The sequence below is a fragment of the Chrysochloris asiatica genome, unplaced genomic scaffold (genome assembly GCF_000296735.1).
Source record: "Chrysochloris asiatica unplaced genomic scaffold, ChrAsi1.0 scaffold00004, whole genome shotgun sequence".
In the NCBI taxonomy this organism is placed as follows: Eukaryota; Metazoa; Chordata; class Mammalia; order Afrosoricida; family Chrysochloridae; genus Chrysochloris; species Chrysochloris asiatica.
Window position 1 is genome coordinate 20,781,422 of NW_006408522.1, and position 14,731 is coordinate 20,796,152.

Below are 14,731 nucleotides of genomic sequence, written 5' to 3' on the forward strand. Positions count from 1 at the left end.
CTTCTTTCCATGTAATTACAAAGAAAAAAAGGTGAAATTTATTAAACTGATATTCTTTATCTTCCTGAATTCGTGCATATTCACAATTCCTTACTATGCATTCTTGTCCTGCAAAAGTTGCTTTCCCATGTGATCTTCCCTTAGAATTTGAGTGAGGATTTGGTGGCCTAAGGTTTCTGTGGCCGCCTCCCACCTGCCTTCCTCCTGTTTAGCTGTCTTTGCATCACTTTGTTGTAGTCCCAGTGTTCTGTAGAATACCTGATACAGGTAGTCCTCAACTTACCATGAGCTTCAGTTCTGACGGCTCCATCGTAAGTCTGTTCTGACATAAGTCAAATGCCTCATGGTTGTTGCTGTTGCTTTGTTTTCATTATTGCTGCCTTTTATTATTTGTTACCTTAATAAATCTGATCATTATTTGTTTTGGGGAGGTTAGCTTTAGAAGGCTAACACCAGCAAAGCATGCACTGTAATATATGTAGTACACATTACTAACAGTTAAGATGCACAAAAGAAGCAAAAATGACCATCGTAAGTGTGGTTTCCCGTAAATCATATATGTTGTAAGTCAGGGACTGCCCGTATTTCTGACATCATGCCAATGTCTTAGTGGATAGTAAGATGGCTAGCTAGCTGGCTGTATGCTGTGGATTCAGTTCCCACTCGTGGCAACTCTGCAGGGCTTCCAAGGCTGTAAAGATTTACGGAAACACAAAGCTTCATTTTTCTCCCACGAACTGCTGACCTTGCAGTTAGCAGCCCAATGCATAACCCAAGATGTGGCTAGCAATACAGGCCTGCAAAAGGTGTGCAATGATGGCGTCAAATATGAGGTCAGACCTGGGTTTTCATGTTACTTGGTGACATACAAATGACTGTTGTTTTGTTACTTGATTTCCTAGCTTTAAACCCAGCTTCAACTGCTACCTCTCTCTGTTAATGCCCTCTTCCCTTACCTTTCAGGCTGTCAGAGATGTTAATAACAATGCCTTTTGTTGCTAGTTAATAAAAACTGTGAAGAGGGAATTTTGTGTGATTGAGAAAACAGCCTGAATTAAACTCAAAAAAGATCAGTGAGGCTTTATTTCAATGGTGCAACTTTTAATCAGGACCCTAGTTAGTATTTGACCCATTGATTTAAAAAGCAACAACATAGTACTGTCTACTCATTTATTCATAGACTTTGTTCTCCAATTATTTGTATACATGTGGGTCATAAACATGAAGCTATACAACATTTGTGATTATCAAAATCAGAAGCACACTCCTTCATGGTTGTTGTTAAGTGCCGTAGAGTCAGTTCCAGCTCATAGCGAACCTGCAGCCTGCATAGGGCTTCTGAGGAGTGGCTCGTGAGTTTGAATTGCTGAATATACAACCTATTACTCATTTACATTTTTTTCCGTGGGGATATCATTTTGAAAAAATAGCTACTGATTTTTGACAATTGAAAAATTGGGAAGAACTATTGATAGAATCTCAGTATCAGAATAAATGTGCTTCTTATCAGGATGGTTGCAGTATTACAATATAGATGTTTTGCTTTATCATGGCATCAAGAAGTCTCCTCTTTTACACATTTTACTAGCACATGGTAATTAGAGTGGAAAAAGAACGGCACTTAGCAACAACAATATACTGTAATGTGTCACCAGTGGACAGAGTCCCATTAGAATGAACTAGAAAAAAAGAATGGTAAATTGGCTGAAAATCAGCTCACATATTTTGAGTGTTAGGAAGATAGGGGTAATTTCAATAAGATTTTAAATTGAAAATTAATCAATTGAAACAGCATTACTCTTAGATATTAATTGGCATATTAACAACAAGTTAAGAGACAAAGATTTTGTCACTGTCTTGAAAACATTCTGGGAAGTATATACAAATGATTTTTAACAGATAGTGGAAAATACAGTGATCGGGTTACTACATTGAGTAAAGTCTATGCATAAAGAATATTGAAGCCAGGATAGGAAAGTCTAAAGCAGGTGTGCTGGTGGCAAAACCATGGATGAATTCCTGCCATGTGTAATTCACCAAATTCAGATAGACTTCTTTCAGTTTCCCATGTAGCTTTGCATATTCTCCTATTCTACAATGATTTGAGTTTTTGGTAAGATTTTGACCGTTCTATCCTAAAATACCAGAATAAAAATATGTATTTCTTCTGTGTGTTAACTATAGTCGTTTTCATAGGTAGAAATACTGATATGCCAGCTAATTTTTTAAAATTTTAAGAATAAATAAGATTGGTAAATTTAATAATAACACACCAAATAGTTCACCAATACTTTTCCAAAAACCCCTACTTGCCAAGGCTACTGATCTTTACATTGCTTAGAAGTTGTTGTTGTAAAGTGTTGCATTAAACACACAGGTTTTCTTGATCTGTTTTTTCTTCTTAAATTTCGTTATTATCATATTCTAAAAATTATTAACATTGTATGTATTACATGAAACAAGTATAGGTCTGATTGTAAATTTTTGTCTGACAGGTTTGCTTTTATATTATTTGTGAGGAGATTGGGGTGGAAGAAAAACTAGTAATGTGCATTCATTGTCTATAGTAATGTGATGATGAAAGTAGCAATTACTTAGGAATATTTTACTGTGGAGCAGCAGGTTAATGCACTGGACTGCAAAGTCGGTTTAAACTGCAAGGTTGGCGGTTCCAGCTCATCAGCTGCTCCTTAGAAATCCTGTACAGGGTTGCTATGAGTCAGAACAACATGACTGCACTTAACAACAATAACAACAACAATCCGGAGTTAGGAAGAAGAGGAGTACTATGTACCATTTTTCATGTAGTGTTAACATCCCTACCCTCCTCATATGTAGTACCTCGCTCGACAAGGAGAGCAAGATTGTAAGAGACAGATGGTTCAACTTTGTCGCTGGTTTGATGAGAGATGCAGGTGGCTGATTTTATCTTTCTTTGTTTAAATGAATTTTTGATAAATTAGATTTATCAAGGACTGTGTTTACCTTTCTAGTACCCATTCTCATCAACATTTCCCAACATTATTGTACTAATTTAACAGTCTGGTGTATCGTGGTCTATTAATTTGGACTTGAGAAAATCTGACCTCCCTGTTTACCATTGTCTACTCCTTTTTTCAAATCCTGGGGTATGGTGCAGTAGGATGAGCGCTAAGCGACAAGGTCAGTTTGAATTGCAATGTCGGCAGTTCAAACCCACCAGCCGCTCCGTGGGAATCCTATACAGGGTCGCTATGAGTCAGAACCGACTTAACAACACTTTACAACTCCTATTTACTTCCTACCTGTGGTCTAACGTTCAAACCCATAAAAGATGTTGCTTGGTGGGACAGTCCTGTTTCATAACTTACTTTTACATAAAGCTGGCATGTACACTGTAAAGTGATGAAATGTATGTAAACCATGTGATTATTTGTCCGACTTAGCTACCTGACTATTGCAAAGAGAAATATTAGCCCAGTTAAAACAAGTGAGTCTGCATTCACTTCTTAAAACTGAGAATCAAGTGTCACAATAGCCATATGTAGCCATGTGACCATTCTGGTTATTGAGAAGCTTTCACACATTCTATTTTAATTTCCCTTTTTAAAAATTTATATTTATTTCCCATTATTTGGACTTTGGCATCCTTTTCTGGAAAAAAGTACTTCACATAATATCAGTGCTTCTCAAACTTTAGTGTGCATATAATACCTCTGGAGAATCTTGTTCAAATATCAATTTTAGCTTGGGTAGATCTGGAGAGAGGCCAGCAATTCTGCATTTCTAACAAGTTCACAGTGATTGGATTATGCTAGTTTGAGGCCCTTTCTTTGAGTAGCTGAGTAAAAGATGACTCCTGTGATCACCTTTTAAGCTTCTTTAAACAAAGAGACCTTAATATTAGCTTTAACCTCAATTCAGATCTTAGCTCTCAGACCTTCAATTCTTTGTGTTCTGATCTAGAATTAATTTGGATTCTTAGATTCCTTAACAAGTAAATGACTTCCCACAAAAATCAATACCCTAATAAAACCTTGTTAAGGTGCAACATGATATATGGATTATTTCTGGAGAGATGCAGCTTCAAAAACCAATAAATTGTTTTGCTTTTTCATTGCCCCCTCATGATACCTGAAAAAAATTTTTATACTCTCTCTTTCGTTTTTGGTTAAGGAGCTTTTTACTTTTGTGTTTTCATAATAGAACTTCCAAGCAGTGTATCATTGGTGTTATATATTATTTATTGCAACATCTCCAGAAAGTACAGTAAATTATTTCTTTGTAATGGAATCCTCACTAACTCATACTCATAGAAAGTACCTCTTGTTGCAATTTGAATGTTTTTTCCATACAAATGGAATTTTAAACTTTTAATAATTATCCACAATTTATGATTTCTGTCTTTTATATTCACATGTATCGGTTTGTACTCAATTTGTCTTCTTTTGTTTTAAGGGTGTGATTACTTTAGAGTCCCTTGGTAAAAGGGGTTATCGAGTCCCTCCTTCAGGAACAATACAAGTGGTATGTGTTTTATAGCCTACAATTGCAATAATCACTCTCTCACATACATATAGAACTTAGCCCTTTCTCCTGCTACTGCTGCTGCTACAACTTTGGTAAGTAACAGTGGGGCTGCAGCTTGGTTTGGAGTTTCCCTGCTCTGCCACAGGAATGAACATTTGGGGACTTCCATAAAAGGAAAGCATTAATAAGCTAATCAAGGTGAATGCTTTACAACAGTAGTATAGGACAGTTTGCTTAACAGCTGTTTTCAATATCATTAGAACCTAACCTTGCCAATGCCTTCTATTCAATAGAATAAGCCAGATTGAGATTGATTATTTAAAAGGAGACCCCAAATATAAGTATTGCTTTGGCAGGAAAATTTGGGAAACAAAATGATATCCCTAGTATAATATTTTCTCAAATTGATCATACAATGTAGATCCATTATGTGACATCTCAAGGTGGAGAAGGCATCATTGTTTTTGGTCTGAGTGAGGATCTAGTTTTGTCTCAGCAAAACCTGAGTGGTCCAGGGCAGTCCTGCAAAATCCCTGGTCTAGGGTTCTGAGAAGACTAATTTGATGTCAAGGTCAGTTTAAGATTCATTTCATCTCTAAATCAGACCCAGAATAATCCTGCAAGTCCTTGAGTCTAGTACAGAGTTGCACCTGCCTACTGGGTGGTCTGTCTGAGGCTGGTCTAATCCAGTGAGACTTTTTATGCCCTTTGGCCTCAGTGTGTTCAGTGCCTTGACACATCACTTTTACTCATCACCCTTGTTTTAATACTGCAAAGAATCTGTACGTTAATTTCATATCACACAGGAATGAGACAGTACTATGCAGTAGATGCATGTATTATATCGAAGTAACTTGTATATACAGATTTTACTGAGGAATCACTGTATATTAACATGATTTTTATGTTAAGTGGATTATTTTAAACTGTGAGAGTGATAATCTTCTATGCTCTTGCCCCTGACTGTGTGGCTCATGAGAACGTGTGGGTCACTGGAAAATCTAGCCGTCGGTTTTCATAAAATCCAGAGGCAGTGCAGTGCGTTCACCTCATGTCTGAGGACTGCCAACATTAGTACTTAATATGCAATCTGAAATTTGGGTTGGTCTTTCATTCCTTACATAGTTTATGTACAAACACTGCTTTAACTCCTCATTTACTCTAGTTGTGGTTGTTGAATGTGTATTAGCCTTAATCTTAAGACTCACTAGACTTCAAAAATTGGATCATAATATTGATATATTTCTCATTTTGATTCAGTGAGTGATGTCCAGTGCCACGGATGAGCTTCTGAAAGCATGGGCACCAAGTTACCTATTGATGTGTTGGTAATTTGGTTAAAGTCAGATTAGCACTTTGGGGTTTTGTTGTAAAATTAGTGCTTTTAATACTTATTTGATTATTCATATCCAACTACCAATTGAATCCAATTCAGTCATCACTAAGGATAAATATTTTTGTTCATTATGCTAATAATGATTTTTAAAAGCGTAGTATCGCTGCAAGTTTTGAAATAAATCCAGATGTGAGAATATGAAATATTATTTAGCCACTTTGTATCTAATAATAGAATTTCAATTTCCAACTTTGGAAAAACTTTCAAAAATTACTTTTTGTGTACCCAAAACACCAAAAACTCTAGTTGTACTAGTCTTCTTTTCAGTTAAAAAAAAAAAAAAAATTCTATTAACTCACAATTAAATTGTGGAAAAATTAAACTATGTTAGATCTCTGTAGTTGATACACTTTAATGAAACAAATGACTGCAATAATTGAACTGGAGTGTTTAAATTCATTACGAATGTGTCTTGCTTAAGTTAATGGAACTATTTCTTAATAGTTTCACTGTGAGCCGAACAAGAAGTAAAAGATATTGTCTGTCACATGAAATGTGTGACTAAAGATTTTGATTTGTAAACAGGATTTCATATTATTGTGGAAGAAATAATTAAATTGATCTTCATTAAAGTTTTAATATATTATGTAAACTTATGGAATTTTATTAACTTTAGTACCTATTTTAAAAGTGTGTTATATAATTGGCACGATCATTTTGAGCCATATTAAAAAATGACTGTTTTTTAAGAAAAAAAATTCTGTATTATTTCTTCAGACCTTATTTAATCCTAATAAGACTGTGGTGAAGATGTTTGTTGTGATATATGATTTACGAGATATGCCAGCCAATCATCAGACATTCCTACGACAAAGAACTTTTTCTGTACCTGTTAAACAAGAAATGAAGAGAAGTGTTAATAAAGAGAACATCCGACATGCTGAAGAACGGTTACTACGCTACCTCATACATCTGAGGTAATGTTTCAAATTAATGTGAAAATCTGTTACTTTAGAAGAATTATACTAAAATGTTTCATTTATTTTGAAAATCTATACTCTTCGCTGGACTCCTGGTGTGGCGCTGTCAGATCAGCACTGTACTATGAACCACAAAGTCAGCAGTTCAATCCCACCAGCTTCTCCTCAGAAACCCTATACAAGGTCACTATGAGTCTGAACCGACTCGATGGCACTTAACAATAACAACATATATAGCTAGACTCATGCCTATTGGGCTTAGCTTAGGAGTCCTTTATGAAGTGCCAAGATGTAGAAAGCGCATGGCATGTCATCCTGCTGCAGGTGTTAGGACTTGAAGAATTAGGGGAAATTTTACTTTTAGGTGTGAAATGTAAAACTTTGTTTTTTACCAAAACCAGTGCTTATATGCAGATGCTAATATATTTGGGCTGGTGTGAAACATGTTTCTGAATCCAATGTTGCCCAATAGAAATGGCGTTGTTATTGTAAAATGCCAGCAAGTCAGTTCCAACTCATAGCAACCCTTTACGGGATTTCTGAGGCTTTTTTTAAAATCTTGATGGGAGCAGAACACCTCATCTTTCTCTTGATAAGCCATGGATGTCGTTCTCTCTTTTTCCGTGTTTTTATTGTTGCGGTTGGAGTCCTGGTGTGGTGCTGCAGGATAATGCGCTGAACTGCAAAGTCAGTTTGAACCACAAGGTCAACAATTCAAACTCCCCAGCCACTCCTGAGAAACCCTGTATAGACTTACTCTAAGTCAGAACCGACTCGGCGGCACTTAAGAACGAACAGCAGCTGTTGCTGTTAGGGATTGTCAAGTCACTTTGCAACTCACAGCAAGCCAATATGACAGAGTAGAACTGCCCCATCAGGCTTTCCACAGTGTCATCTTTATCGGAGCAGGTTGTCAGGCAGTTTCTCCCAGGGGCCTCTGGGTGGGTTCCATCCACACTGACCTTGTCAGTTACGTAGTATCATTTTAAAAGAACAGATGGTATTGATTCAACATACTTAACCCGCTGTATCCAAATGGTACCATTTCAACATAGAATTAAATAAAAATGGAAATCTTCTAGGTTCTCTTTTTAAAATAAATCCTCAAAATCAAGTATGTATTTTATATTTGCAGCACATCTCACTTTAAAGTAGCTACGTTTCAGATGTTCACTGGCTAGTGGCTGCTGTATCAGACAAGAAAGTTCTTATTCTCTCTTAGTTTCATCCATTCGTTCACTTGTTCAACAAATATTTATGTGGAGTTCTGGTGTGGCACTGCCGGTTAATGCTGTGGACTGCAAAGTCGCTTTGAACCCCAGGGTTGGCAGTTCAAGCTCACCAGCTGCTCCTCGGAAACCCTATTACAGGGTCGCTATAGGTCAGAACCAACTCAGTGGCACTTATGAACAACAAAGGAAAGAACAGTGACAAACCCTCTCTTCTCATAGAGCTTTGATTCTATGGTTCTGTCAGAAATACCTTTTTTCTTTTACTAAGCCAGCTTACAGCTCTAGGCTGTGAGAGGCCATTTGCTTGCTCTTGAGGACTCTATGTGACTCCCATGATCGATGTAAGTCTGTTGGTTTAGAGTTCCTGGTACTCACAGTAAGTTCTCAGTCGTTTCAACAATAGTAAGTCGTCTACGGGTATCCCCTTACCATTTGTTGTTGTGGTGGTGATGTGCCGTGGAGTCGGATCTGACTCATAGTGAGCCTGTATAGAGTTTCCGAGGCTGTAAGTCTTTATGAGAGCAGAAAGCCTCATCTTTCTCCCGCAGAACAGCTGGTAGTTTTGAACTGCGGACCGTGAGGTTAGCAGCCCAATTTGTAACCACTACGCTACCAGAGCTCCTTTACCTCCCTTACCATAGGAGCCCTATTTATCAGGAGGATGCACCTTTCTTCCAGGACGCAGACGGTAGGGGGCTCTTTAATATGTTTTCGGTGTTGACCACCTTTCAATAGATCTACCGTACAGTGGTGGTCTAGAGTGAACAAGGAGCTATACTCTCAAGTCCTGGGCTTTCAAGTCTTATAAGTTACAGTGTTTTTTCCCAAAGAACAGTTTAATTGGTACTTTCGTCTTTGAATTTTCTCCCTGAAGGACATGTTAAACTAGCATAATGTATTTAAACCCAACTGGACACTGCCTGACATGGGCTTTGCACGCAGAACTACAGTTAAGTGGTTTATTATACAGAATATAGGAATGAGAAATTACTAAAACACACCTGGAGGATAATTTTTTTCTTTTAATTACTTCTTTTGTTGTTGTGATCATACAGAACAGAATGTACACCAATTCCACAGTTTCTACGTGTACATTCCAGTGATGGTGATCACATTCTTTGAGTTGTACAACCATTCTCACCCTTCTCTTCCAAATTGTTCACCCCCTCATCAGCACACACATACACACACACACACACACACTGCCCCCTGAGTTTCCCATGTAAACTTGGAGTTGCTGTTGCCAGTTTGATCCCATATAGATAGATCTTAAAAGGAGCACAGTGCCCAAGGCTTGCTAGGTTAGCTAAATTATTATTTGGTTTTATGAAGACTTCAGATGTTTTTGGTTTAAGGTGTAAAGATTAACCCAGGGAAGTAGTTTCATGGATTCATGCTGCTCCAAAGCTCTAGAAAATCTGAATTCTATGAGAATTTGAACTTGTTTTGCATTTCCCCCCTTTTGATTAGAATTCTTCCGTTGAATCTCTGGTCAAAATATTAAGTAATGATAACTGGCCTGGAAGATCTTAAAAAAGAATGTTGTTGTTTATGTGCCATTGGGTTGACTCTTGACTCCTAGCACCCCTATATGACACAGTAAAAGTGCCCCCACAGGCTACTAGGTTGCCATCATCATGGCAACCACTCTCAGGTCTTGCTCCCAACAGCTGCTGGGGAGTTTGAAGTACAGCTGAACGCTAAACCATTGCACCCCAAGTGCACTTTTTAAAAAATCATTGGTTTTGCTGAGTGCCGTGGAGTCATATTTGATCCTACATAGAGATCCTACATAGAGTTTCCAAGGCTTTTAATCTTTTGTGAGAGCAGAAAGCCTCATTCTTTCTCTTGCAGAGCAGCAGTGGACTGTAAGCATAGTTCATAGTTCAGTACTTACCTGTGGAGCCACTGCATTCCCTTAAAAAATCATTTTAGTGTAAAATATCATTAAGACCAAAAACCAAAGCCATTGCCACTGAGGGAGTTGATTCCGACTCTTAGTGACCCTACAAGGCAGAGTGGACCTGACCCCTGGGGTCTCCAAGGCTGTAAATCTTCATGGAAGCTGACGATCACATCTTTCACGTAAGGAGTAGCTGATGGACTCAAACTGTCAACCTTTAGGTTAGCATTCAAGTGCTTTAATCACTTAGTCCTTACCAACCTTAGCCAGAAGTAAACAACATTTGCCAAAGTAAAAAAATAACTACTCTTAGCTTTTATAACCCCTACACAAAGACTAAATCCTTTAAATGCTTCAAAGAAACCTCCTTGGGAAGGTAGACTTCCCCAAACTCACTATATTCTTCAAATTGGGAAAGTGAAAAACTTCAGAGAGAAGAGGGAATCCTTTCATTTATACCACCGATCACCATAGCTTGTTTAAGAATAAAATCCACAAGCGGAATGTGAAAATTACTGAATAGTAGCAATGTGTTAAACCTTAAATAAGAATAACAACCAAAATTAGCCCAAGCTGGTTCCCATGAAGTGGAGGTCAGCCATACCTCCAACTTCCAACCATTTTACCAATTCTGACAACACTTTCTACTTCTCCTCTGGGCTTGATAATCCATTGGAATGATCACCCAGAACTCACAGACCATGCTTACAGTTAAGTGGCTTATTAAGGAAGTAACAGGCTACAACTCAGGATCTGGATCAAGAAGCATATAAGGCAAATACCCCATTTTTTAGTAAAGAGTAGCTCTCAATTCCTCATCTATGCAGGCCTTCTTTCGGTCCCCTTAAGGAGAGACTCCTCTTGGCCCTGCCATCTGTCACTATTGACTCTGTCAGAGGGCCTCTTCTGGGCCTTAAACTGTCTTCAGTGTTACGGTCCATGACCTGTGTTACAGTTTTAGGAGGTTCCTTGTTTTCCTCTCTTTCTGTGACTTTTCTCACTACTTCCTTCTGCTTCATACTGTCCTGCTTTTCTCTCTAAGACAAACCTCTATGAGGTTGGCTGCATATATGCACAACTCCTTTTTAGTGTCAAGGCATGACCCATCTCAATGAGGCCACAAACTGACCAATCCCCTCTTGGTGGGACTCAGACACTTCATTTGCATATTAAGGTATAGTCACCTCATTTGCATATTTTACTGACCAATCCCTGCAAGAAGCATACCTAGCATATAGGGTAGGCTGCAGCCCTAAACCAGACAACACCATATCAAATAACAAGGTTCTTACCCAGGAAATGTCAGTCAGCCTGAACAAAAAAGAAACAAATCCTCTGGGATAGAAAACTAGGGCGAAAGTAAACTCCTATGGTTAAATCAAGCTCCTCTTCCACAGAACCAAGACAAAAGGCCACGTAACCCTCCCCATCCCCCGCCAAAAAAAAACACAACTATTACTGCCAAATTGATTGTGACTCATAATGATCCTATATAGAAGAATAGAACTGTCCCATAGCGATCCCAAGGCTCTAGGTCTTTAGGGAAGCAAACTGCCACATCTTTGGTAGAGGACTTAGTAGGTTCAAACCACCAACCTTTCAGTTAGCTGCTGAACACTTAGTCACTGCACCAAGTCTCTTTAAAGCTTAAATAAAGGATCTCATTTCATGACAGAGTGTATTTCTGCTATGCCAAGGGAACGATCAAAAAGAATTAGCACTACAGGTTGTGTTTGCCAGGCAAGTTTATGTGATTCAGATGCCAGTCCCTTGCATTGGACACCCAGATTTACAGCAGGACACATCTCAGGCACTGGAAAAAAACAGAAGAAGAGAATACGGAATGGGAGAGCCACTTAAATAGAAACATACGATTTGGCATTATAACACCTTAAATAGAATATTGAAGCATCCTGGGGTGGCCCACCAGCGACTCCTTGGATACCTTCTTTATAGTCTGAGTCAAAACTGACTCGATGGCACTTAACAACAACAACAGTGTTAACCTTATTTTGTAGCAAGACTGATACTTTGTGTTTTCAAAATTATTCAGGTTTTCTGTTTATTTTAAAAACTCATTCTCCTGAGATGATGCATCTTTTTCTGCTTCTTTAGGTTCCAGAGTTCTAAATCTGGGAAGATCTACCTCCATCGAGATGTACGACTCCTGTTCTCTAGAAAGTCAATGGAAGTTGATAGCGGTGCTGCATATGAACTCAAATCTTATACTGAATCGCCAACAAACCCTCAATTTTCACCAAGATGTTAATAAGGAGTGACAATTTAAAGTGTTTGCTCAGTACCCAAGTTTGAAAGTAAAAATTAGCTTAGAACGGAGTGTACCAAATTACCATCCAAGAGAGCGGATCCTCTCCTGTTGTCCTGGACCAGTTTTTATTAAAGGATTTCTGAGTTGAAATCCACATATTCCAAGTAGACTGGAAACACTCATGTCCTAATCCTTTTTGTACTGTTGAAACCACTTCATTGGACATGTTGCCATAGCAAAACCCCCAGTTAGATTAGTGTTTACACATTTTATTTCTCAGTTATTTAATATTTAATGTTTCCCTTAATACTCAAGTGATGTTTGTCTCTAGTGTTCTAATGTAGCACAAACCCTATGTAAAATCATACTATGTATTTTTGACGTTAACATTGAAATCTGAAATATATGCACAAGTCTTTAATTTTGTGTGATGTGTTTTAAGTACTATTCATTTAAGTTATTTGAAAATGAGGATGAAATGTTCAGCTTCTTTAAGATTAACGCACTATGCAAGCATGTGTCCCTTCATTTTTATGAAGTTTCATTTTTATGAGACCCCATCCAGGTTGCTGCCTCACATCCTAGTCCTTCAGCATGCTGTACTGGCAGGGCAGTGAGGACTAAGCTGCATCACATCTCCCCTTGCAGACTCATATCATCATGCCCATTCAAATGCCCTCTAGGGTCCCTTATCCCAAAAGCAGTTCTATTTTTCCTTAATCACTACTATAGACTTTACATTAAATTGCTGTCCCATGCTAGATAGCTTTCTCAAATTGTTAAAAGAATATGTACTTTGAAAACAAATTAGTATTTATATTGTAAATATATACAAAAAACTAAGAAGTGTGTATTTGGCTTTTATTTTTAGATGAGACATATGAATGATTGAGTAACTCTCTTGTAGGCATGAAGGCTATTTCTGTTTTAACTCTGCAGATAACGAGAAGAAGGTAAATCGAGCCTTATCCCAATTTATCTTATTCATGTTCAAAGTCACAATGGAAAACATCCAGCATCTGGGGAAACCACGAATCAAGTGAACTTGACTAAGTACATCAAAAACCTTCCCTTCAACTCCATGGATAGAGCAGAGTGGATTTTGATGTTTGTAGGCAGCAGCGTATCAGATGACAGTGCAAAGAATGTATACTGGGAGGGTTGGGACAAAGCTGTAAGTGCAGGTTACAAAATCCAAACCATTCAAGGAGGTCCTACTAAGGGAGCTGGGAGTCTAGAACCAGGTAAGCAGTCTGGAAGTGAGAAAAGTGGGAAGCTGTTACAACTCAACTAATGGACAGACTACATAAGAGAATGTGACTGGGTGGTGACTATGAGGTTGTAGACTGGTTGCAAGCAGAAGCCGGTTATAAATTTAAAATACCAGGTAAAAGGCAATTATTTATCTTAACCTTTGTAGTCCTGGTGTGGTGCTGTAGGATATAAACATGGTTGGTTTGGACCTCAAGGTCAATATGAGTTGCAAGGTCAGTGATTCAAACTCACCAGCCACTCCTCAGAAACTCCATAAAGGGTTGTAATGAGTTGAAACCAAATCAATGGTACTTAACAGGAAGAACAACAATAATTCTTAACCTTTAGGATTGGAAAGAGTGTGGGACTGGGGCCCAGAAGGCATGAATGGTAGCCTTAGGTCTAGTGATAACTGATGGGACTGATTCCAATCTGTGAAAAATTGGAGGGATGAGTCTATCATTCATGATACCACTCTTGTCTTTAAATTCTGTCACCTAATTCTTTAAGTACTAAAATACATACAAGGCTAAGTAAAAAAATATCATTACAAAATTATAGAAACTTTTATAAAACCAAAATGAAGAGATAACTGTTTCTTGATATTGCCTCCATTTTGATCTGGGCACATCTGAAAGCAGTGTTTCCATCGCTAATCCTTCCCTGAAGAATTCTGTGCTCTTCAATTTACACCACATCAAAACACTGCTGTTGGCATCCTGGAAGGACTCAAATGGGATTCCTTTTCAATGTTCTTTGAACTGAGGGAACAAAAAGAAATCAGAAGGGGTAAGATCAGGGCTGTAGGGTGGATTAGGTAAAGTTTCACAAGAAAATTCATGAAGACAACCCTTAAAGAATGGGTAGGTGCATTGTTGGGATTGAAAAAAAAAAAAAAAAAAATCCCTCAGTGCAACTTAGCCATTTGACTTGCCAATGCAATTTTCAGTTAACTTAAACTTCTGTATAATAAGCCCTCATGACGTCCTGTGTCCCTCAAGAAAATCTTACCAAGCATTACCCCTTTGAAGTCCAAAACACATTTGCCATAACCTACTGAGCTGACCTCTGCTTGTAATTGGCTTGGTCCCGAAGATACCCTTGGAAGACCATTGCTTTGATTAGACACTTAAGGCACTCAAAACCTAAGACAAGTGTATTACTGAGAAAATTTCCCTGCAGCCACCCACTGATTGCTGTTGTTGTTAGGTGCCATCGAATCGGTACCGACCCATGGCGACCTTATGC

General features: G+C 38.1%; 1 protein-coding gene across 1 annotated transcript in view; it reads left to right on the forward strand.

Annotated features, from left to right (window-relative positions):
- The window catches only part of FAM214A (family with sequence similarity 214, member A), a 253,744-nt gene extending 240,676 nt beyond the window's left edge, over positions 1 to 13,068 (forward strand). The window contains 3 exon segments of the mRNA XM_006831861.1: positions 4,438 to 4,506; positions 6,623 to 6,822; positions 12,076 to 13,068. Coding sequence (XP_006831924.1) covers positions 4,438 to 4,506; positions 6,623 to 6,822; positions 12,076 to 12,229 — 423 coding nt within the window. The 3' untranslated portion in view covers positions 12,230 to 13,068.
- The last annotated feature ends 1,663 nt before the right edge of the window (positions 13,069 to 14,731 follow it).